Here is a 26,682-nt window from a genome sequence, read left to right as displayed (position 1 = left end):
CAGCATCTCTCTCCTACCCACTGTCCAGTCTCTTTCATGTCTCATGAGTTGTCTTCGGGGATGGTTCCTGTCCTGTGCCAACAGAGGGTTTGGGGACCATGACCGCCAGGATTCCTCTAGTCGCAGTCAGACCATTAAATCTGGTCTTTTTATGAGAATTTGGGGTCTGCATCCCACTATCTTCTGCTCCCTCAGGGGTTCTCTGTTGTGCTCCCTGTCAGGGCAGTCATCGATTGTGGCCGGGCACCATCTAGTTCTTCTGGTCTCAGGATGATGTAGGTCTCTGGGTCATGTGGCCCTTCCTGTCTCTTGGGCTCTTAGTTGTCATGTGACCTTGGTGTTCTTCATTCTCCTTTGCTCCAGGTGGGTTGAGACCAATTGATGCATCTTAGATGGCTGCTTGTTAGCATTTAAGACCCCAGACGCCACATTTCAAAGTGGGATGCAGAATGATTTCCTAATAGAATTATTTTGCCAATTGACTTAGAAGTCCCCTTAAACCATGGTCCCCAAATCCCCGCCCTTGCTCCGCTGACCTTTGAAGCATTCATTTTATCCCGGAAACTTCTTTGCTTTTGGTCCAGTCCAATTGAGCTGACCTTCCATGTATTGAGTGTTGTCCTTCCCTTCACCTAAAGCAGTTCTTATCTACTAATTAATCAGTAAAAAACCCTCTCCCACCCTCCCTCCCTCCCCCCCTCGTAACCACAAAAGTATGTGTTCTTCTCAGTTTATACTGTTTCTCAAGATCTTATAATAGTGGTCTTATACAATATTTGTCCTTTTGCCTCTGACTCATTTCGCTCAGCATAATGCCTTCCAGAGAACTACCTTTTTTTTTTTTAATAGTTGCATCTTCTTATGTCTGGACTCTAATTTGTATTACTGGTATGTTATGGATATTTTAACCATTTTCAGTTTTGTTTTTTTTCCTCTTAGAAAAAGCAAGCTACAGTGAATAATAAAATTAATCATTTTACACAAATACCACAGATATTTTGTAGCATATATTTTTAGAAGTGCAATTAGAGGGTGATAAGGAGCCTACATTTTTCATTTGGTTTAGTATTGCCAGATTTCTCTCAGAAATTGTATCAGTTTACCATTTCACTGGAAACCCTGGTGGTGTAGTGGTTAAGTGCTACTGCTGCTAACCAAGAGGTCAGCAGTTCACATCCGCTAGGTGCTCCTTGGAAACTCTATGGGGCAGTTCTATTCTGTCCTATAAGGTCACTATGAGTTGGAATTGACGGCAGTGGGTTTTTGCCATTTCGCCATCAGATAAGAGACTACTTTTTTTATATTCTCAATAAGTTATTGTTTTAGAAGTTAAAAATCATTCCTGATCAGATAGATGGAAAATGGTGTCCTGTTGTAGTTTTTAAAATGTGCATTGCTCTTATATATTCTTATGTATTTTTTTCCTGTGAGCTATCTGTCCATGTGTTTATTCTTTTTTACATATTAGATTTTTCATCTTCATTTGAAGGCCTTTATGTATTAGGGTCACTAACCCTTTGTCTGCAATAATTTTTCCCAGTTTGTCTTTAGATTTATTAATGACGTATTTTTGCCGTGTAGAAATGTTGTATTCCTATGTAGTTAAATTTATCAGTATTTTCATTAATGGCTTCTGGATTTTATATCATAACTAATTTAAAATGTAGAAACCATGTGAGTTTAAAAAAAAAGTTTTATGAATTTGTAAATCAAGGCAAACATGACCTATGATATCTACTAAAACATCAAACTAATATACTTTTCCTTTGTTTTTTTCTTTTATATGTGTTTTATGTAGTTTAACAACAACAAAAAAGATGCCGTTGAAATAGCATATTTATTCTTTGTGTTCCTTTTACAGATGCCTTCCAGGATGTCAGATTTGTCAGCAACTCGTCAGGTAACTAATAAAATGACTACATTTGTACAGATTCTGAAGAATAAGCAAAATAAATCAATTAGAAGCATCAGTTAGGATATACCAAAAAACCCCAACTCATTGGTTTTGAGTTGATTCTGACTTATGGCTATCCTATAGCACAGAGTAGAACTGCCCCATAGAGTTTCCAAGGCAGTAAATCTTTAGGGAAGCAGACTGCCACATCTTTCTCCCATGGAGTAAATGGAGGGAGCAGACCGTTGACCTTTCACTTAACAGCTGAGTGCTTTAACCATTGTGCCACCAGGGCTCCTTAGTTAGAATATATAAAAAAAAAAATAGTGGAATAATATTCACATGGTGCTGCATTTGAGGGGCTTCTTACGCATAATTGGGAGGTGAGAGATTGGGCAAGGCTTCTTAAAACTTGAGTGAAGCTACTTGAGCTGAGTGCTAAAGTTGAGTTAGTTGGACAAAGATTGAGGGAGAAGGTAAGAGTTTTAGGCAGGGAGAGCAGGATGTGGAAAGAACTGGAAGCAGAAGAGATTGGTCCTATCGGGAAGCTGCAGAGTGTAAGCTTTAAGATGAGGATTGGAGAGGTCTGAGCCCTGGGGAAATAGATAGGGGCCAGATCATTTAAGGTGTTTGTGCACTATGCCAAATAGTTTTGATTTCATATTAAAAGGATTTTAACATGCTCAAATTTTCATTTTTGAAAGAGCAGATGCTGTTTTGAGGAAATAGGATTGGGAGAATAATGACAGTTCAGGAAAATTTTGGAGTACTTCTGTCAAAAGTTGAGAGCCTGGATTAAGATAGTGGCTATGATGATGAAGAGAAGTGGACCTCTTTGAGGGTATTAATGAGCAAGACTCAATAGAATTTGGTGGATATGAGAGGAAGTGAAAGATTTGAGAATGATGCCCAGGTTTTCTCCTAGGACAGTGAGTAGTACTGTTTTGTTTGATTGTAATGTAACTACTCAAACTTTCTTTTGATTAGCTTTCGTGTTTGCATGGTCTCTTTTTCCATCCTTTTACTTGTTTACATATAAAACGGGTTTCTTGAATACAGGGGATAGTTGAGTCTTGCTTTTGTTACATAGTTTGATCATCTCTTTGTATTAATTTTGTTATTACACGATTTATATTTAATGGAGTTGTTGATGTGGTTGATTCTAAATCTACCTTGTTGCTATTTGTTCTCTCTGTGTCCCATGCTTTTTTCTTCCTTTTTCCCTTCTATTTTTTGATTTAGATGGTTTTTTTGTTTGATTTTATCTCCACTATTACATTTTTTTTTTTTTTTTTTATTACATTACTAAAGGTCCCTGGGTGGTGCAAATGGTTTGCGCTGGACTAATTAAAAGGTTGGCAATTCGAACCCACCCAGCAGTGCCATGGAAGAAAGACCTGGTGATCTGCCTCCATAAAGATTATAGCCAAGAAAAACCCAATGGAGCAGTTCTGTTCTGTTACACATGTAACACATGGGATTGCCATGTTTATTACATTACTAGCTGTAACTATGTTATTTTTTCAGTGATTGCTTTAGGGTAGGGACCCCCCAAGTGTTCTAAGTTTATAGTATCATTAGTATGCCAGTAATTTTCTCATGGTGCCTAGGCCATACTTAATAGTTTGCTTTATTAAGTAGTAATAATAAAACTATATATGTATTTATGTCCTAGCAAGTTAGTAGCTGCTTGAAAAATAATACATGCAAACTGAAAGGAAAATGACTTTTTTGTTTTATTCTTAGCAAATACTTACTAATGACATACATGCATCTCCTGGACATTGCCCAACTTCTCAAAGCTTGGAATCAGATTAGACACCACTGTTCTCATTTCTTGTACATTGATTTTTGTGTCATACTTGCTTTTAATCCCAGGAACCACCAAAAGCTCAGGTTCACATAAACAAGACATCGTGAAAAGGAATGTAGCATGATCAAATGTTGACACTGAACATTCTCAAACTAGTTGTTTATGTGGTGTCTGATGTCACTGTTTCCCTCAAATTTAAAATGCTTCGTATGCCCTTGTGAGTTGGCTGTGGCTCCCTGGAGTGCCTTAGTATACATTTTGGGATCCATGTCTCTAAAGTTGACAGTATACATTTTTATCACAGCTTTTAAATAATATTATACCACTTCGTGTAATAAAGTGTAAGTCCCATACTGCAGTATACTTCTGTTCTTCTTGTCCTATCCTGTACTGTTGTTTTCATGCATTTTACTTCTATGCATCTTGTAACTCCTACCATACATTGTTGTTATATTTGCTTAAGAGTCAGTTATATTTTAAAGAGATTAAAGAATGGGGGAAAATGTCATTTATATTTATTCACATATATTCTCTGATTCCAGTGCTATTCATTCCTTTGTGTAAATCCAAAATTCTATCTGTTGTCATTTTCCTTTTCCCTGAAGAACGTTCTTGAACATTTTGTATGCAGGCCTGCTTTTGATTGTTATAAGAAGTGTTTATTTTGCATTCAGTTTTGAAAGGTATTTTAAGTATGTATGAGAGTCTAAGTGGACAGCTTTTATCCTTTTGATGCTTTAAAGATACTCCGTTGTATTTTGGCTTGCAAGGCTTTGACAAGATGTCTGCTGTCAGTCTTACCTTAGCTCTTCTGTACTTAATGTATCATTTATACTGTCTGCTTTTAAGATTTTCTCTGATTGATTGCTTTTCAGCAATGCCTTGGTATGGTTTTCTTCAGGTTTGCTCTGCTTAGTTTTTGTTGAGCTTCTCAATCTGTGGATCCAATAATTTGGAATATGTGGGGCCACCCTTTTTTCAGATTTTTTCTCCTCTTCCCCTCATTCCTCCACCTCTCCACCCCTGCCTCCTTTCTAGGACTTCAGTTACCTGTGTGTTGAGCTACTTGTGTCACAGGTCAGTGATGTTCTGTTCCCTTTATCCCCTCAGTCTTTTCTCTGTTTGTTGATTTTGAATGGATTTCATTGCTGTGTCTTCAGATTCATTGATTTTCTTCTTTCCTGTTGTCTGATATGTTGTAAATCTTATTTTATGACTTTTTCATTTCAGATATTGTATGGTTTATCTTTAGCTGTCCCATTTGGATTTTTTTTTTTATGTCTTCCGTTTCTTTCCTCATCATGTTCATATTTTCCTCTACCTTTCTGAGCATATTTGTAATAAACCAAAAACGAAACCAGTTGCCCTTGAGTTGATTCCAACTCATGACAGCCCCATGTGTGTCGCAGTAGATGTGTGCTCCATGGGGTTTTCAGTGGCTGGTCTTTCAGAAGTGGATCACCAGGGCTTACTTCTGAGGTGCTTCTGGGTGGGTTTGAACTGCCACCCTTCAGGTACTAGCCAAGTGCTTAACCGTTTGTGCCCATCACTGATTACTATATTTATAATATTTGACGCTTATTTATAATAGTTTTAGTGTCATTTTCTGCTAATTCTAACCTGTAATTTCTGGATCTTCATTTAATGATTGATTCTTTTTTTTTTTTTTTTCCGCCTCATGTTTATGGTCACATTTTTTGCATGCCTGGTAATTTTCAACAGGTGTAGTACGTTGTGAAATTTGTTTTGGTGTATTGGATTTTCTTGTATCCCATTAGAGAGTTTTGAACTTATTCTAACAAATAATTATGTTACTTTGTATCAGCTTGGCCCTTTCAAATCTTTCATTTACATGCTGTCAGGGTGAATCCTGATGAGGTCTAATTTGTCCTACTGATTACATGATCCCCTTCTGAAGACCCTGTTGTAGGCCTTGCATGTTATGAAATCATTACAGTCTGGTTGGTGGGAACACAAATTGTTTCTGCCTATTTTTTTTATTGTGAGCTTTAGGAATTTTTTAACTTAATGCTGTCTGGTAGTTTTTACCTTTGGCTTGAGTAGATTGTTTTTATACGTGTTTTTTTTTTTTTATTAGTGGTTTGTTCCTTTTTATTGCTGACTGCTATTCTGTTATATGGGTATATCACATTTTGTAGATTACCACTAAATTTAGATGACTTCACCATCCATACACTAATGTACTTATACTGTTTCAGTGCTACTGTGAAGATATTCACATATTGATTTAAAATCAAAAAGTCATAAACTATTTTCGAGCTTTTCACTGGCTCATTTTTATTCAGTTTTTCATTGAGTCTAGTTTTTCGAAAAGTCTGTTTTTAATTTTGTTTTTTTTTTTCTGTAGATGCTTTTGTGGTCGCTTAGTCAAGCAACATGCTTGTTTTACTGCAAGTCTTGCCATGAAATATTCAGATGTGAAATTGGGTGACCATTTTAACCAGGAAACAGAAGAATGGTCAGTGGAAAAGCATACAGAACAGAGCCCAACGGATGCTTACGGAGTCATAAATTTTCAAGGAGGTTCTCATTCCTACAGAGCTAAGGTATCACATATTTGATTTTTCTGCTGTATTATTTTGTTACCTAAGTAATACACATTTATTATCTGACAATTTCTATAACACCATGTCAGATAATTAGTCTGAATCATTCCTTTATGTATTCTGACGTTCTTTGTATACATGCATATAAATATAGAATTGTTTTTCATGTTGGATTGAACCTTTTATCATTATGAAATGTTGTTTTCACGTGTCATTTTTCTTGCCAAAGCCTACTTTTTCTGAAATCAGTATAGCTACACTTTCATAGAATTAGTAGTATATTATTTTCTTCCCTTTCACTTGTAACTTTTCCTTATGTTTGTTAGGTGGTCTTTTAAGCAGCATATAGTTTTGTTTGAATTTTTTTTTTTATCATCCTTTAAGTTGGCATATTTAACAAATTTACTTGTAATAAAACTGCCATCATGTTACTAATTACTCATTTGTCTCACTTGGTCTATGTTGTCTTTTCTTTCTTGTATTCATTTATATTATTTTTAATTATTTCCTGCCTCCTTTATTAGCCCGTTACGTATACATTCTTTTTGTATTAATGTAATCTTAAGATAAACATTATAAAATACATTTTTAACTTATTTTAGCTATTACTTATTATACTGTCACTATCTGTTGTAAATGAGTACTTTTACATTTCCTGGATAGTGCAAGAGTCTTTAGAATACAATACTGTATATATTTCCCTCATGACTTTATGTGCTTTTGTTTTGTCATAAATTTTAATTCTATATGTATTTTTTATATGTATTTTACACCCCGTAAAACATTTTGTCGTTATTACTCATTTAGATTTACTAACATTTTTGCACTTTACGCTATTCTTCCTGTCTCTGCATCTCTCAGCTTTTATACCCATGATTATTTTCTTTTTCCTTAAAATCCCACTTTAGTATTTATTTCCTTTAGAAAGTCGACTGGCAACACATTCTCTCAGTTTTTCTTCTTCTAGGAAATATTTTGTTTTTATTTCTGAGGAATATTTTTATGGGAGATAGAATTCTGGTTGTCAGTTATTTTTCAGAAAACATGCCATTCCTTTCTGGTTTCCATTGTTTCTGTTGAGATATTAGCATGAGATTCTGTTACTTCTTTTGGAAGGTCATGTTTTTTCCTCTGGTTGTTTTAAAATTTTCTTTTTGTCTTTTGTTTTTTATCACTATTTTGATGTGCTTAGATTTGATCTTCTTTGTATTTATATTTGTTGGAATTACTATATTTTGTGAAAATAACGCATGCCTTCTACATTTGTTTGCCAGCTGTGCCCTCTGCCAATTTTTCTTACATGTTGTAAAAAAGTTATCATGGCGCAGTCATGAGGGGAGGGTGCAGTTCGCAAACAAACATAGAAGATACACGTTATTTATGTAAAAATATGGTAATAGTATTTCCTGGGTCTGTGACTATATGTTTCATCAGTTTTGGAAAACGGAACATTATCTCTTCAGATACTGTTTCTACTGTATTCTCGCTCTCTTCTTCAGAGATACCAATTACATGTTATATTCCACTTTTTCCCTTTATCCTGTATATCTTTTTGCTCTCTTTTCTTTGTTTTCTACCTGTCATTTTTCCATGTTTTGGTCTTAATATTTTCTACTGCCTAGTTACAATGCATTAATTCTCTTTTCATCTATGTTTAATCTGCTGTTAAATTCATTCTTGGGGGTTTTACTTTCAAAATTGTATATCTCCAATACCAGAATTTTCCTTTGGTTTTTTCCCCCAAGTTCGTCATTCTGTACTGAAAATCTTCATCTTGTCCTTTAATTCTTGACTGTAGAATTACTGTTATTTTAAAGTCTGTGTCTGGTAACCTAATTATCTGGATCTCCTATCCATCTGTTCCTATTTGTTTTTCCTCTTGGCTTTTGGTTTTGTATTCTTTTTGTATGCCCGATTTTTTTTTTTAAATTGTGTGCTGGACATGGTTAATGTAAATTGTGGAGATAATTCTAGGCTCTGGATGATGATTATTCCTGAGAGAATTTACTTTTTCTCCTGGTAGATAGCTAAACACTTATATTTCTGGTTCACTCTTACTTCTACTATGCTTTGCTTGGAATTTAAATAAAAAAGGTGAAGTATTTACTAGCATTCCTCCTTGCATCACAGACCTCCACTATTTGTCATATTATCACCATCGTAAATCTAAATGTCTCCCCAAAGCCTCACTTAGCTTTTTAGTTTCTAACCTGTGAATTTCAGCAACACCAACTGCCTTTAGGGGAGAAGCAGTGCCAAATGATGGTCTCAACTCTGATAAGTTTTCCTTTTCTTTTGGATCTTGATCCTCCAAGTTTTCACTGTATTGGTAGCTGTGTCTGATGCTTTAAAACATGTTATTTATCTTTTATCTAGTTTCTTTAGTTCTAGCAGCAGAGGTAGTCCAAAACAGTCTAGCCCCTCATTGCTGGAAATGGAACTCCTCATTTATTCCTAACATAGCCTTTTTTTTTTTAAATTAACTTCAGACTGCTTTCTAAACTATATGTGTGCAAGTATAATTATGAGTTAAACAGAATGAATTCAGAAAGACTTAGTATAGGATAAATCCCTTTACAAAGCATTCTTACTAGATTCTGAATTCTCCTCAGTTTTACAGAATTCTGATATTTTTAGTTTGTCACTACAGAGATTTTCAGTGGCATTTAATCTCTATGAAATAATAGACAACATATTGTTTTACAAAGAACCTTTCTTAGAGATGATAAAAAGTTTCATCATCTGAGTATTTCAAGGTTTTAGACAGAAAATTGTTGTGGCAAGTAAATTTTATGCTGTTGCTTACAAAAAGATAAAATTTTTAATTCATGAAACCATAAGAAATAATTCCACAGTTGATAGCTTATCATCAGTTACTTTTTCTAGGAAGTGATTTTTTAAATATTAAACTGTTCAATCCATTTGAATACCATGAAGTGATGTTTAAAAATTTCTTATTTTTCAGTTTAATCAAATCAAGTTACTTTGAGTGAAGGAAGCAATCATACATATTAAATACATACATGAGTGTGTGTGTATGTATATATATTTATATATAAGAATTTTTTTTTTTGCTTTACTTACTGTGTATTCACAATTCTGATATAAATGGATTAGATCATTAAAAAAACTGCCAAATAGATAATTTGCTATTTGCCTTAGAAGCCTTCATGTTGTAGATTATTTCCTTTTCTTTTCCTATCATTATAAAAATTATTTCCTTTCCTTTTCCTATCATTGTAGCTTACCTTAATGTTTCTTACACACTACATACTCATGGTTAAATAAGGTGATCATTACAATGAATAAATTTGTGATTTGGGTTAATGCTAATTAAATATAAAATAGAAACAGTAACATTTTTGTGTCTTATAGTTTAAAAATTATAGTGCTCCTACTACTTTAGAGGTCATATTTTGGCACTCAGGGACTTGTTCTGATTTTCTTCAGTTTCAGCTTGAACTTACATATGAGCAATTGATGGTATGTTCCACAGTCGGCCGCTGGCCTTGTTCCGACTGATGATATTGAGCATTTCCATCGTCTCTTTCCACCGATGTAGTCAATTTGATTTCTTTGTGTTCCATCTGGCGAGGTCCATGTGTATAGTTGCTGTTTATGTTGGGGAAAGAAGGTATTTGCAAGGAAGAAATCGTTGGTCTTGCAAAATTCTATCATTCAATCTTCGGCATGGTTTCTGTTACCAAGGCCATATTTTCCAGCTACTGATCCTTCTTCTTTGTTTCCAACTTTCGCATTCCAACTGCCAGTAGTTATCAATGCATCTTGATTGCATGTTCGATCAGTTTCAGACTGCAGCAGCTGATAAAAATCTTCTATTTCTTCATCTTTGGCCCTAGTGGTTGGTGTGTAAATTTGAATAATAATCGTATAACTGGTCTTCCTGGTAGGCGTATGGATATTATCCTATCACTGACAATGCTGTACTTCAGGATAGATCTTGAAACGTTCTTTTTGACAATGAATGCAACACCATCCCTCTTCAAGTTGTCATTCCAAGCATAGTAGACTGTATGATTGTCTGATTCAAAATGGCCAATAGCAATCCATTTCAGCTCACTAATGCCTAGGATATTGATGTTTATGTGTTCCATTTTATTTTTGACAGTTTCCAATTTTCCTAGATTCATACTTCGTACATTCCAGGTTCTGATTATTAATGCATGCTTGCAGCTATTTCTTCTCATTTTGAGTCACGCCACATCAGCAGATGAAGGTCCCAAGAGTTCTACTCTATCCACGTCATTAAGGTCCACTCTACTTTGAGGAGGCAGCTCTTCCCCAGTCATCTTTTGAGTGCCTTCCAACCTGGAGGGCTCATCTTTCAGAGACAGTGTTCCACTGCTATTCATAAGGTTTTCACTGGCTAATGCTTTTCAGAAGTAGACTGCCAGGTCCTTCTTCCTAGTCTGTCTTAGTCTGGAAGCTCAGCTGAAACCTGTCCTCCATTGGTGACCCTGCTGTTATCTGAATACATAGCTTAGCTTCCAGCATCACAGCAACACACAAGCCCCCACAGTATGACAAACTGACAGATTTGACACATTGAACGCTAGTGACCTGACCGAAGACCAGATGAGTTGTGGAATGACATCAAGGGCATCATACATAAAGAAAGCAAGAGGTATTGAAAAGATAATAAAGAAAGAAAAAGCCAAGGTGGATGTCAGAGGAGACTCTGAAACTGAACTGAACAGAAGATTTCAAAGGGTGTCTTGAGAAGACAAAGTAAAGTGTTACAAAGACATGTGCAAAGACCTGGAGATAGAAAACCAAAAGGGAAAAACACGCTCAGCATTTCTCAAGCTGAAAGAACTGAAGAAAAAATTCAAGCCTCGAGTTGCGATAGTGAAGGATTCTATGGGGAAAATATTAAACGACGCAGAAAGCATCAAAAGAAGATGGAAGGAATACACAGAGTCATGATACCAAAAAGAATTAATCATGTTCAACAATTTCAAGAGGTAGCATATGATCAGGAACCAATGGTACCGAAGGAAGAAGTCCAAGCTAGTCTGAAGGCATTGGCAAAAAACAAGGCTCCAGGAATTGATGGAATATCATTTGAGATGTTTCAACACACAGATGCAGTGCTGGAGGTGCTCACTCATCTATGCCAAGAAACATGGAAGACAACTTCCTGGACAGCTGACTGGAAGACATCCATATTTATGCCTGTTCCCAAGAAAGGTGATCCAACCGAATGTGGAAATTATAGAACAGTATCATTAATATCACACGCAAGCAAAATTTTGCTGAAGATCATTCAAAACTGGCTGCAGCACTATATTGACAGGGAACTGCCAGAAATTCAGGCCACTTTCAGAAGAGGACGTGGAAACGGGGATATCATTGCTGGTGTCAGATGGATCTTGGCTGAAAGCAGAGAATACCAGAAGGATGTTTACCTGTGTTGTATTGACTATGCAAAGGCATTCGACTGTGTGGATCATAACAAATTATGGATAACATTGCGAAGAATGGGAATTCCGGAACAATTAATTGTGCTCATGAGGAACCTTTATATAGCTCAAGAGGCAGTTGTTCAGACAGAACAAGGGGATACTGATTGGTTTAAAGTCAGGAAAGGTGTGCGTCAGGGTTGTATTCTTTCACCATACCTATTCGGTCTCTATGTTGAGTAAATAATATGAGAAGCTGGACTGCATGAAGAACAGCAGGGCATCAGGATTGGAGGAAGACTCATAAAAACCTGCGTTATGCAGATGATACAACCTTGCTTGCTGAAAGTGAAGAGGACTTGAAGCACTTACTAATGAAGCCTTCAGTATGGATTGCACCTCAGCATATAAAGAAAAAAAAGTCCTCACGACTAGACCAATGAGCAACATCATGATAAACAGAGAAAAGATTGAAATTGTCAAGGATTTCATTTTACTTGGATCCACAATCAACAGCCATGGAAACAGCAGTCAAGAAATCAAAAGATGCATTTTATTGGGTAAATCTGCCGCAAAGGGCCTCTTTAAAGTGTTGAAGAGCAAAGATGTCACCTTGAAGATTAAGGTGCACCTGACCCAAGCCATGGTATTTTTTAGTGATATCATATGCATGTGAAAGCTGGACAATGAATAAGGAAGACCAAAGAGGAACTGACGCCTTTGAATTGTGGTGTTGGCGAAGAATATTGAATATACCATGGACTGTCAAAAGAACGAACAAATCTGTCTTCGAAGAAGTACAACCAGAATGCTCCATAGAGTCAAGGATGGCGAGACTGCATCTTACATACTTTGGACATGTTGTCAGGAGGGATTAGTCCCTGCAGAAGGACATCATGTTTGGCAGGGTACAGGGTCAGCGGAAAAGAGGAAGACCCTCAGTGAGGTGGATTGACACAGTGGCTGCAACGATGAGCTCAAGCATGAAGATTGTAAGGATGGCTCAAGAGCAGGCAGTGTTTCGTTCTGTTTTGCATAGGGTCACTATGAGTCAGAACCGACTTGACGGCACCTAACAACAACACTTTTTTGAAACTCATAGAATGATTTTTCTGACTTTAAAATCATTTTATATTGCTATTCTTAGAAGTGTAAATACTTTGAAAGTAGCCTATGAAACCTGTTTTTATGTACTCTGCTTCAAATACAATTTTTCTGAAAGCATATAATGTTGTATTCTGAAACTTTTGAACATACTCAACTGCCCATTTTATCTTTTTTAGTATGTGAGGCTATCATATGACACCAAACCTGAGGTCATTCTGCAACTTCTGCTTAAAGAATGGCAGATGGAATTACCCAAACTTGTTATCTCTGTACATGGGGGCATGCAGAAATTTGAGCTTCATCCACGAATTAAGCAGCTGATTGGAAAGGGTCTTACTAAAGCTGCAGTCACAACTGGAGCCTGGATTTTAACTGGAGGAGTAAACACAGGTAATGTGATGATTGTACGAATCTTAGTGTGTTTGTAATTTTTTCATAAAATGAAGTAGATATTTGAAATAATATCAGCACTGAAATATCAATGTAAAGATTTCTTCTGTTAAATAATCTACAGTTCCAGGTAAAAATGGTTACTGTAAAAGTGTTTGATTTTGATTTATGCTTTTTAAAAAAATTCACTTTAGAGCTAAGGTTGGTAAACTAGCCCACGCGCCAAATCCAGCTCGCTCATTGTTTTTATAAATAAAGTTTTATTGGAACACAGTCATGCCTATTTGTTTCCATATTATCTATGGCTGCTTTTGTGCTGCAGCAGCGGAGGTGAATAGTTTTGACAGAGGTTGTATGCCGCTTAAAGTCTAGCGTATTTACTGTTTGGCTCTTTACAGAAAAAAAAAGATTGCCAACCCCTAGTCTAGAGCAAAGTGTTATTCCAGTTACTTTTTGAGTACTGGTAAATTGATAAAAACAGCAATCCATTGCCTAGGCAGAGTAAGAAACAATTTTCAAAATGTAATTATACTATCACTTTTTTTTTTTTCTCCTTAACCTTTCATTTTAAGCCTTCCCCATTACATGTATGGGTTGGATGTAAGGAAGGAAAATTAATTTTTAATATCCAGAGTAAAACATAATTATTTACATAAATTACCTTACAAACATCAGATTCCTTATTCAGCAGTTTTTTTTTTGAGCCTTATTGTGTGTTAGGTAATCTTCTGGCTGCTGGAAATACATCAGTCCCAGAAACAAAATATTTACCTTCATGGAGCTTATATTCTAGACAGGGAGATGCAGATATTTAACAGATTACTGAGTACTGTATGTTAGATGATAAATGCTGTGGAGACGCATGAAACTCAGAGAAGGGATGGCTGAGGGACTACTATTTTATATGGTCAATAAATGCTTCACTGATAGGTAACATTTGGATAGAGATGGAACAAAATGAGGGAACTAGATATAAGAATTACTGGGGCAGATCATATAAAGGAGAGGAAATAGCTAGTATGTTGGAAGAATAGAAAGATGAGCCTAGTGTAGGTTGAGTGGAATAAGCAAGAAGGGCTGTGTCCTGAGGTCAGAAAGTCATGAGCAGCTGGTAGCGATGGAAGAGTACAGTAAATAGCAGGGGCAACAGGCAGATCATTATATAAGGCTTTTTAGGCCATTGTAAGCACTTTGACTTTTACTCTGCATGAGAGGGGAAGATTTTAAGCAAAATGGTGACAAGAGCAAAGATAGTTGGGTGATGTTTTGAAAATATACTGTGAGTGGGCAAGGCAGAAGTTGAAAGACCGGTGAAGGTGCTCTTTTCATAATCCAGTTGAGGGATGAGATCTAATGCAGTATAGAGATCAAATTGAATGATAACGTGGAGTTGTATGCTCCTTGGAAAGTCTCTGGAGCAGTTCTACTCTGTCCTATAGGGTCGCTATGAGTTGAAATCAACTCACTGGCACTGGGTTTGGTTTTTTTTGGTTATGCTCTTTTGACTTGTCTTTGTACTTTTCTCCATTTTTTAATTCAGTTGGACAACTTTTGTAGCTACTGGTTGTGTGTTTTCCTTGTGGGCTTTCCACCAAGTCATAATCTTACCTTTTTAGATAATGTGTAGAACAGTAACTTAAAATCATTTAAAAGAGGAATATGAGAAAGGACTAGGCCTAACAATGTGGTAAAAGATAGTTTTATATGCGTTTCAGGTAGTCATAGTGATTGATCATTGTGGGTGTTTTTGTTTTTTTTTACTTTCTTTTTGGTCCTTGGCTATTCTGTTTCAAGTTAAGCTTCTGGACTGTTTTTGTCTTAATATCTTGTATGTGTAAAGAAATATCACAAACTGTAATGTTACAGATTGAGCCCAGGATTGTTCTCAGCAGAATAAAGACTTTCAAGTAAAAAAATAAAATTTTGTATGTACAGGTGTGGCAAAACATGTTGGTGATGCCCTCCAAGAACATGCTTCCAGATCATCTCGAAAGATTTGCACTATTGGAATAGCTCCATGGGGAGTGATTGAAAATAGAAATGATCTTGTTGGGAGAGATGTAAGAATGATTTTTTAAAAATTTGTAATCTTTGAATGTATGTTTAATTAAAATTATAGCAAGAGTAATGCAAATCAACTTAAGATATTCACAAGCATACCATACTTTTCAGATTTAGTTAAAAAAGTAATTTTTTTCCTATATGAACATGTAATGAGTGATAACAAAAGGGGAGGGGGAGGAACGGTATAGAATTTCTTGTATGTTACTGAAGTTAAGTTGGTACCAACTTACCCTAGAATGTTATAAATACAAGCTTTTAAATGTAATATTCATGATAACCACTAAGAAAATGTATTAAAAAAAATACATAAAAGGAAAAGGAGAAAGGAACCAAAGAGGCTCACTACAATAAACCAACAAAACAGAAAAGCAAGGCAGCACTAAAGGACAAAGACAAAGAAGGCTTAAGACACACAGAAAACAAAATGGCAGAAGTAAGTGAATGTAAATGGGCTAAATGTTCCAGTCAAAAGGCAAAGAGTGGCAGAACGGATGAAAAAAAAATCCAGCTATATATGCTGTTTATAAGAGACACAGCTTAAATCCAAGGACACAAATGGATTGAAAGCAAAAGGATGGAAAAAAATATTCCATGCAAATAATAACCAAAAGAGAGCTGGGATGGCAATCTTAATATCAGACAAAGTAGACTTTAAGACAAAATTTGTCCGAAGAGAAACAGATGGACATTATATAGTGACAAAAGGGTCAATTACGAAGATTGAACAATCGTTAAGTATATGTGCACCCAATATGAGGGCAAATACTGGTAGTATTGAAAGGAGAAATTGATAGTACTACGATAATAGTTGGAGACTTAAATACACCACCGCTTTCAATATTGGACAGAATGTCTAGAAAGAACAAGGAAACAGAAGCCCTGAATGACACTATAAGCCACTATACTTAATAGTTGTATATAGAACACTTCACCCCAAAACAGCACAATATATATTCTACTCCAGAGTACATGGATCATTCTCCCGGATAGACCATATTTTAGGCCACAAGCAAGTCTTGATAAATTTTTAAAAATTGAAATCATACATTGTATTTTCTCTGATCACAACAGAGTGAAGCTAGAAATCAGTAACAGAAAAAAACCTGGAAAATACACAAACATATGGAAATTAAACAACTACCAACGGGTCAAGGAAGAAACCAAAAGTGAAATCACAAATTTCTTAGAGTCAGATGAACGTGAAAGCACAGCATACCAAAACTTAAGGGATGCAGCAAAGGCAGTACTTAGAGGGAAACACGTAACAATAAATGCCTACGTAATAAAAGAAGAAACATCTCAAATTAGCGTCCTAACTTGACAACTCTGGGAACTAGGAAGAGAAGAACAAACTAAGCCTAAACCTACCAGAAGAAAGGCAGTAACAAAGATCAGAGCAGAAATAAATAAAATAACAGAAAAACAATAGCGAATAATACCAGAAGTCAGTTCTTTGAAAAGATCAATAAAATTGATAAACCTTTAGGTAGACAAAGAAAAGAAGAGAAAAAGATACAAATAAACAAAATAAGAAATGAAAGAGGAACATTTCAAGTGACCCTTTAGAAATAAAGAGAATTATGAACATCTGTATGGCAACAAATTGGTTAACCTAGATGAAATGGACAAATTCTTAGAAGCACGAAACCTACCCACACTGACTTGAGGAAATAGTCTCAATAGACCCATAACAAGTGAAGAGATCGAATCAGTGATAAAAATCTCCCAGCAAAAAAAAAAGTCCTGCATCAAATGGCTGCACTGGGAAATTCTGCTAAACATGTGGTGAAGAGTCGACACCAACACTGTTAAACTCTTCCAACAGATAAGAGAAGGAATACTTCCTAATTCATTCTATGAAGCAAACATAACCCTGATACCCAAACCAGACAAAAGACCACAAGAAAAGAAAACTACAGGCCAATATCTTTTATGAATATAGATGCAAAAATCCTTAACAGAATACTGGCAAACAGGATCCAATAGCATATTAAAAGAGTCACATACCATGACTAAGAGATTTATTCCAGAAGTGCAGGAATGGTTCAATATTACAAAATCAACCAATGTAATACAGTACATCAGTAAGACGCAGTAAAAAGAACCACATGATCATCTGTATGGATGAACAAAAAGCGTTTCATAAAATCCAATACTCTTTCTTGATGAAAACCCTCAAGAAGATTGTAATAGAAGAGAAATTCCTCAATATGATTCAGGGCATATATAAAAAGCCAACAGCCAACATTATACGTAACGGAGAAAGACTGAGAGCTTTCCCCTTGAAATTGGGAACAATAGAAGGGTGCCCGCTCTCACCACTTCTATTTAGTTTGCATTAAAAATCCTAGCCAGAGCAGTAAGACAAGAAAAAGAAATAAGAGGTATCCAGATTAGAAACGAATAAGTAAAATTATCTTTTTTTGCAGATGATATGATCTTGTATTTAGAAAATCCCAAATTGTCTATAAGAAAACTTCCAGAGCTAATAGAGGAATTTAGGAAAGTTGCAGGGCACAAGGTCAACAAACAAAAATCAGTTGGGTTTCTATTCACCAGCAATGAGAGACCTGAAAGGGAAATTAAAGAAGCAATTTCATTTGCAGTAGCATTTAAGGGAATAAAATACCTAGGAATAAATCTGATCAGGGACATGAAGGTCTTATAAAATGAAAAATACAAAAAAAAGAGCTGGAAGAGATTAAAGAACATTTAAGTGGGAAGATGTTCCATGTTCGTGGATTGAAAGACTTAATATCGTTAAGATGTCAGTACTACTCAAAGTGATCTATAGATTCAATGCAATCCTGACCAAAATTCCAACAGCGTACTTTACAGAAATAGAAAAAACAATCCTTAACTTTATATGGAATGGCAAGAGGCCCCGAATGGCTAAACAATGTTGAAAGAGAGGAAAAAAATAGGAAGGCTCACACTTCCTGAGTTTGAAACATACTACACCTATTTCTCACTTAGTGACTGTCTCATTATCCAACATTTCACATTTACACCAATAGTAAAAGATCTTTTATCTATTTTGTGCATTAATGAGGTGATGAGCATAGCAGCAACTGCAGTAGAGGTCCTCTCCCTCAAGGAGGATCTCCGGGTGGCCTGTGGAAAGCTGGACTGCACTGCCCTGCGCCGTCTGCTCCCTCCTGCTAACGGGCACCGCATCCAGCTGCCTCAGGGCAGCACAGCCTCTGGGGAGATGCGCAGGCATCGCTGAGGCAGCCTCTTCCAGGTTCCTAGCTCCTTTGCGGCCGGAGCCCCTGCAGCCCAAATTTGCTGTGGGGTGGGAAGGGAGGAAGGAAAGGCATCGGAGGGAGTATTTGGAAGAAATGTGTGCAAGTTGAATGACATCCCAAAGTGAGCCAAGTTAGGCCTGTAGCCTCTGCCACGATGGGGCTAGCTGTGCCACAAGGCTCCCAGCACTCTTGCAGGAAGCCCGAGCCTTGGTGACTTACTGGGCCCAGAGAGTAGTGCAGGCTCCAGATGGGATAGTGAACGCAGGGGTTGCCAGGGTGGGAGTGGAGCCCTGGAGGCAGCTCCAGGAGGGAAGCTCTGACCCAGCACAGGAGGAACGGGGAAGTGGTTAAGTTATGGGCTCTCCAATCACAAAGCCCGGCCTTATCCAGCCTTGTTTCCTGCAAGCCTTCTTCTCCACAGAGGAATAATCCATAACTGGACTCATTATAATGATGAACACATCAGTTAATCTTAGCTGTTATTATTTCTGTGATCATGTTTTCTAAGTTAAAAATATTGGACAAATGGACAATCTGAAAATGGAAAAAAATCCTCCGTGTTTACATAACGCTAGTCTTAACAAACTGGTCTTTGAATCCTCACCATATAGTAAGTGAGGAGCGGGTGTATATAACTACATTAATCAAAATAGCTTGCTACTGATATAACGATAGACACATAGATCAGTAGAATAGAATTGAGAGTCTACAAGTAAACCCACACATCTGTGGTCAGCTGATTTTTGACAAGAGTGCTAAGTCCATTCGATGGGGAAAGAGTCTCTTCAATAAATGGTGCCGGGAAAATTGGATTTCCACATACAGTAAAATGAAACAGGATCCATACTTCACACCATACACAAAAACAAATTCAGAGTGGATTAAGGACCTTAAATAGGCAAACTAAAACCATAAAATTCTTAGAAGAACAAGCAGGGGCAACGCTGTTAGGCCTAGCTTTCAACAATGGATTAATAAAAGCACAAATAGCGAAAGGCAAAATAAATAAGAGAGTACCAAAAATGTGTAAAGACAAGCTACCGAATGGGAGAATATCTTCAGAAACCAGGTATCTGACAGAAATCTAATAACCAAAATATATATAAAACTTCCACAACTTAAGAACAGAAGGACAAATAATCTGGTCATAAAATGGCCAAAGAACTTGAACAAACAGTTCATCAGGGAAGGACATTCATTTGGCCACCAAACTCATGAAAAGATGCTCGGCATCATTAGCCATCAGAGAGATGCAAATGAAACTTACAGTGAGGTACCATTTCACTCCCACCATGATGGAAACAAATATATCTTGGAAGTACAGCCAGAGTGCTTTTCGGAAGCGAGGGTGATGAGACATCGCCTCGCATACTTTGGACGTATTATCCAGAGGGACCAGTCCCTGGAGAAGGACATCATGCTTGGTAAGGTAGAGGGTCAACGAAAAAGAGGAAGACCCTCGACAAGATGAATTGACACAGTGGCTGCAACAATAGTGTGAAATATAGCAATGATTGTGAGCATAGCATAGTACTGGGCAGTGTTTGATTGTATATAGGATTGCTGTGGTTTGGAACTGACTCAGTGGCATCTAACAACAACAGGATAAAAACAAACAAACAAACAAAAAACTGAAAATAACAAATGTTGGCAAGAATGTAGGGCAGTTGGAACCCTTATCCATTGCTGGTAGAAATGCAACGTGGTATAGCTCTTGTGGTACACACATACAATAGAATGCTATTTAGCCAGTAGGAGAAATGAAGTCTTGATACATGTTACATTATGGATGGTGCTTGAAGTAATTATGCTGAGCGTTACAAGCCAATCACAAATGGACAAATATTGTATGACCTCACTTTTATAAAAGACAAGAAAAAAAATTTTTTTTCTGTGGTGTTCTTTTTGTCCTCCCCAAAATAAACTCATACTTACAAATCATTGCCATTATAGTGTTGGCACAATTCTGGTTTCTGCCTTTTTTGTATAACATTATATCACACCTTTTCCATATCATGCCAGTCTTTACAATTAAGTTTTTAATGACTACAGGATGTTCAGAATTTATTTTATTGTCACTAGGAGTTTTTAACAAAAAAAAAAAAAAAAATTTTTTTTTTTTTTTTAGGAGTAGGAGTCAAATGCTAGTGTTTACTTAATAAAGATGTGTGAATTGGTCATAGATATTTATCAAGAGACTATTGAAAAGGGATTGCTGATTTTGTTTCTTCCTTTGCATTTGATGATGAAATACATGATTTTTCAATGAGGACCAAAATATAACTGTACAGTTTAGTTCTTTATTGATTAAGCTTCTTCTGTGCTTTGTTATATAGTCTTAAATTTTTTGCTTGCTTACATATGTAAAATAAAATTTTACCTCTTTTATTTACAGATTATTTTAAAGTTTGTTTGAAATTATATTTAATCCTGTCCACTAACTCTTACATTTGCTGTTGTGTTTAGGTGGTTGCTCCTTATCAAACTTTATTGAACCCCTTGAGCAAATTGAATGTTCTGAATAATCTACATTCCCATTTCATACTGGTGGATGATGGCACTGTTGGGAAGTATGGGGCAGAAGTCAGATTGAGAAGAGAACTGGAAAAAACTATTAATCAGCAAAGAATTCATGCTAGTAAGGGAATTTATAAATTTGTTATTATTGAAATTATTCTGGGCTGTATTAATTGCCAGCAACATTCTAAAAAGAATCAGTATGTTCTTTGAAGTGCTATTTTCATCGTGTAGTGAGATAGCATATGAAACAACCAGGAATGGCTAACCTTAGACAAAACAAGAAGACCTAGTGAAAGAAGGAGCCCTGGTGGCAGAATGGTTAAGCGATTGGCTGCTAACCAAAAGGTTGGCAGTTCAAGTCCATCTGCCACTCCTTGGAAACCCTATGAGGCAGTTCTCCTCTGTCCTATAGGGTAGCTATGAGTTGGAATCAACTCAATGGCGATGGGGTTTTTTTTTTAAATAATAAAAGAAGATTGAGGCCAAATAGGGTAAAAACCCAGGTATTGAAGCCAAAGTAAAAATATTGAGTGGAAGCTCTGTTACCATTGCAACCCCATTTTAGCCAAATATTCTCGGTATGTCATATATTCCAGTACACGACTTTGAAATTCAAGATTGAAAATTAAAAGAAAAAAGAAAGAAAATCACTTGTTAAAAAGTAAGAATTAGCTTGGTTAAGTTTATAAAATGAGTAGGTATCAGTCTTTGGCAGATGTGTCTTGAAAGTTGGTATTCTTGGAACTGATTTTCCTTTCCAGTCATGGTTCAACATCTAGATTTTTATTTTAAGTAGAAGAAATTTTGTAACCCCAGGACATCAAGAAGGTGAGCGCCATGACTAACATGAAATGAAAGTACAAAATTACACGACAGTCCGTTTAGATAACGGTGAAGTCACAGCATATGTTACAGTTCAGAAAAGTTTTATTTCTACAGTTACCTTTACTTTGTATTCTCTCATTGCAGTGCAGGGTATTTTAAAAGCAAAAATCGGTGTTTTGAAGAGTTCAATTAGTAAAATAAGCAACACGATTTTTACTTTTCAGTGAGTATATGAATTCTTTGATGTATGTGTGTTAAATTATATGTTGGATTTTCAAGTTTTATCAATGAAAAAGTAATTTATTCATTATTTTATTTATGCCAAACAGGTATCACATTGAGTGCTTAAAGTAAAGTCAGCACTTACAGGAAATTATGTTTTGGTTTTCTTTGTGTGATTGAGTGAATAAAAGATTAAATTAATTGAATTTTGCCATTTTTTAAATTTAACTTTTACTTGCTTTAGGAATTGGCCAAGGTGTCCCTGTGATGGCACTCATATTTGAGGGTGGGCCCAATGTTATCCTCACAGTTTTAGAATACCTTCAGGAAAGTCCCCCTGTTCCAGTAGTTGTATGTGAAGGAACAGGCAGAGCTGCAGATCTACTAGCATATATTTATAAACAAACCGAAGAAGGAGGGTAAGTGTATGAGAATAACAAATATAAGTGTATGAGTATTAAAATTTTTCAATCCGTAATTTCTATGTGCTTTTTTTATATAATTTTTAATAGCTTTATGTAAAGAGGCTTGTGGTTTGAAAATACTGAATTTATTTCAGTGTTTAATGAGCATGAAAATATCAAGTTCAATGTAATACTTTGGTAAAACTTGAGAAAATAGGCTGCCTCATGCATTATTAGAAGGAATTAAAATATAACAATCTTCATACAGGGCAATTTAAGAAGATCTTTCAGAGTTACAGAGGCATATATTTTTTGACCCAATAGTTTCACTTCTGGGAGTTGATCCTACAGATGTACATATGTGAAATGATACCTGTATAAAGTTGCTCTTTAAAGTGTTGTTTGTAATAGTAAATGATTAGAATGAAATAAAACATCAAAAGGGGTCTTCTAGATAAATAAATTATGGTACTTCCGCAGAGTGATTGATTCTCTTTCCACAATTAAGTTTGTAGCTGAAAGAAAGAATAAGGATGTTATCTGTGTATTAGATTTAGGAAGAGTACCAAAATATGTACATGGAAAAAGGAAGATTTGTGTATCTAATGTACATTGTGCTACCTTTTATGTAGATAAAAAGGAGACAAGTATTTGTACATATGTGTATAAAGAGATTCTGAAAAGTTATACACACTAGTAATAGTTCCTAAAGAGGTTTGGGATGGGAACTGGGTAGATGGGAGGGAAACTCTCCACTGTGACTTTACATTTTTATATTTTATTATCAGTTAAGAATGTAGTACCTGTAATACTTTCTTAATGGGATAGCTAGATGGTTATGGTGGCGTAAACTTTGCTATGGACTTTAAAAAATATATTCTACAAGTTAAAAAAAAAAAAAAAGCCTAACATACTGCCAAAGAATAGTATCACTGTGTCTATCACAAAGAAAAATTATTGAAAAATTTATTTCCCAAGCATTTAGCCAAATTAAAAGGCTGTCTTGTATAAATAGCCTATAAATTGAAGATCTTACAAATAAAAATTAAAAATCCTTTAAGCAGTACAGTAGATGTTGCCACATGTCTCATTCAATTTTTATTTTCTGTTTTTGAACCATGTAAATACATTACTCATTCAAAAAACTCAATTAAAATGTGTGTGTTCATGTTTAAAACGTCTTGCTGAAGTACTGCTTTATATACCATAATATATTGGAATTCTCTTTACATAATACCTCATAAAATGTGAGAGTACTTAGAGTGAAAACACAGGCTTTGTAAAAATTTTCACAAAGTAATTCAGAGAAAAATCACTCTTTTGTTTCAGTTATAGTGTGCTTAGAGAAGAAAATAATTTTACTTAGGGACAAGTAATGTTAGTACAGTATCTTTAAAGGTCTTGGATAGATGGAGGATTAAATCAATGGATTAAGTATGTTTCCTCTTACCTCAGGAATCTTCCTGATGCAGCAGAGCCTGATATTATTTCAACTATCAAAAAAACGTTTAATTTTGGCCAGAGTGAAGCAGTTCATTTATTTCAAACACTGATGGAGTGCATGAAAAAAAAGGAACTTGTAAGTAGATTTCAGCAGAATAAGCTTTTTTCTTTCTTTCATTCAAAGCACATTGTAAATTGGTAAAATATGTTTAAGTTGAATTAAAAAAAAATTTTTTTAACTATGTTAAGATATCATTGTTCTGTACAAGCTGAGAGAGATCATGGAAGAAGGATTGTAGATTTTATATGGTATTGACCAGAGTATATTTATAGTTCTGTTTTAGGAAACATTTCATAACTAGATCTGAACAAATTATGTCCAGTATCAAGGAAGAACTCTAAAGATTTGTTAGTGGCTTCTCTGATAAAATATTTGGGAAAAATTTTTTAAACAATTTTATTCTCAATGAGTGTCCAGGCCTATGAAAAAGATCGGTGCTGCCTGGTTTCAGTCACCTAAACGGGCTTAAGTTTTCGACAATAAAATTTTCAAACAGCTCTAAGTAGATGGATAATACCATGATCTAATTTGCTGTGTTCTTTCATTGCCAGCTTTTGAACACTATGAAATGAAGTGAAATAAAAAATTTGTACTGGAGTTATAATAATGTTTTACTCAATGAAAAATGTTATTAAATAAAAACTTCTGTTGATGTTACCTTCAGTGATTTACAGAAATTTTCAGTGAAAGGATTGAACAAAACAGGCATTTCTCAACCAATAACATATGTATTACTGGATTGAATAAGTGTTCATACTATAAAAGGAACTGTAGGATTTACTTTGATGAGTAACACATAACTTCAGGCAGAAGTTGCTTATACTCTAGTAAGGAACATAACATAGGTAAAATAATGAATGTAATATAAAGCCAGACATTTTGAGTAACCTGCCCTTTTATTTGGTAAATTAAACCAGGTCTTTAATTTTTCTTTTTTGGGGGTTGGGGGTGAGGTGGGGAAGAAGGGTTCGAAATACCGTTTTTTACCAAAAATTAAAAAAAATATATCTATATGTCTCCCATGTAGTTTGAAGTTATTTTCTGTTTTATGATACATTATCTTTAAAAATATAATGGCATAATTATAAATTAATCTTTATATAGATCACTGTTTTTCACATTGGATCAGATGAACATCAAGATATAGATGTAGCAATACTTACTGCACTGCTAAAAGGTACAATTAATGTTTTTATTTGTAAGGTCTTTAATTTACAGCCTGTTTATATAAGATAGGGCTTTTTAATTTGACTAAATCCTTGGGAAATACGTTTTTCAATATATATATTTTGTGTGTGTGTGTGAAGGACATAATGATGGCTTTCTTTGATAGTAAGTTAGGCTTTTTTTTTTTTTTAATTTGTAGAATACATTTTTTAAAATTCATAGCAGGGTTTATGCTATCATAGCCATCTAGTTGTCCCATTAAAATGTATTCCATTTTGAGTAAATAATTAAAAGTATTAAGAATGCATTTTATTCTTAATCGGCTAGAAAATTAGTGTTTAAAGCTATTAAGGTATTTGTTGATAGAAATTAGACATAGTATTCTTCAACATGCTAGTTTTGTTCTGAAGGGAGAATGTGAAAACTAATAGTATCTTCTAGGACTGAGAGGCTGATGGACGTGCAAGCATTGAACTCTTTCCCTCCCATTTTGCTAAAGACATGCAACTCATATAACAATACTGGGAAAAATCTTTTAAAAATTACACATCAGAATGGTGTTCCATCCAGGTACCTGAAAGTCAAAGTATGAAGTGACGCAGGCAGGAGCTGAGCAAGTTGGCACCGTCTTGTCGTTCACAAGAATTTCCCAAATATTAGACCAAATTGTCATTAGGTCAAAATTTTAAAAAATACTACAATAAAATATGAGGTAATATATTTATGTTATCTTGGGACCAAAAGATCATAAGAAATTGGAAACCCAGAAACCATCAAGAAGAAGATAAATGGGATGGTATAAAAACATAAAAAGAGAGCACCTGATACTTGCCATATACTTTCTGTGTTCTAACCACTGGGCTTATGTGGTTTATGTTGTTTTCTCATCTTATCGCTACAGCAACCCTAAGATGTATATTTCCTATTATTTTCCCCATTTTATAATAGAGGAAAATAAGAAACAGAAATAACTTGGGAAGATCACAAAGAATGGCTATAAGTTAATAAAAAGATGAATACCTCATGGAAGAATAAGTTAGAATTTATGTAAAAGATATTTGCTGAAGAATACAAATGCATGAGGAGGAAATGTGGAAAGATGGTGAACAATTTAGTAATAAAAGTAAATTAAAACAACTATAGAAAATTTTCCCCCCAGCAATTTTACTTCTAGAAAACCATTCTCTTTGAATAGTCAAACATATGCACAAAAACATACTCAGCAAAAAATTTGAAATAACCTGAATATTTACTAAGAGAAGGATTTGTTAAATAAATTGTGGCTCACCTTCAAGAGATATTAATCTACGTAAGGTATGTCTAATCTATGTTAAGGTGCATACGGCAGGCTGCTAAACACTAATTTATGGTATGGTCCTAATTTGGAATAAATAATTTAAAGTATATGTGTGAGCTTGTACACCTGAAAGAATATTTTTCAGAATCTAAACAATCAGTAATGTCTCTATTATAGAAACATGATTTTTGGTTTATTCTCATTTTCTGCATTTTGAATGGTGTGCAATGAGCCTAT

General features: G+C 35.2%; 1 protein-coding gene across 7 annotated transcripts in view; it reads left to right on the top strand.

Annotated features, from left to right (window-relative positions):
- The window catches only part of TRPM7 (transient receptor potential cation channel subfamily M member 7), a 162,677-nt gene that overhangs the window by 55,201 nt on the left and 80,794 nt on the right, over positions 1-26,682 (top strand). For 6 of the 7 annotated variants that reach the window (XR_010323572.1, XM_064295199.1, XM_064295200.1 and 3 more), the window contains exons 3-10: positions 1,862-1,900; positions 6,076-6,274; positions 12,981-13,194; positions 15,130-15,254; positions 20,973-21,144; positions 22,318-22,492; positions 23,933-24,056; positions 25,086-25,158. Coding sequence is in view for 6 of the 7 variants with exons in the window: in XM_064295199.1 (XP_064151269.1) it covers positions 1,862-1,900; positions 6,076-6,274; positions 12,981-13,194; positions 15,130-15,254; positions 20,973-21,144; positions 22,318-22,492; positions 23,933-24,056; positions 25,086-25,158 (1,121 nt within the window). In the remaining variant the exon portion in view is untranslated. Of the gene's footprint in view, positions 1-1,861; positions 1,901-6,075; positions 6,275-12,980; positions 13,195-15,129; positions 15,255-20,972; positions 21,145-22,317; positions 22,497-23,932; positions 24,057-25,085; positions 25,159-26,682 lie in introns of those variants that run through there. The other variant, XM_064295203.1, reaches the window with a different exon arrangement.

This window comes from Loxodonta africana, chromosome 12 (genome assembly GCF_030014295.1).
Source record: "Loxodonta africana isolate mLoxAfr1 chromosome 12, mLoxAfr1.hap2, whole genome shotgun sequence".
Taxonomy (NCBI): Eukaryota; Metazoa; Chordata; class Mammalia; order Proboscidea; family Elephantidae; genus Loxodonta; species Loxodonta africana.
Note: the sequence above shows the minus strand (reverse complement) of the source record. Positions and strands in the feature narration are given on the sequence as shown.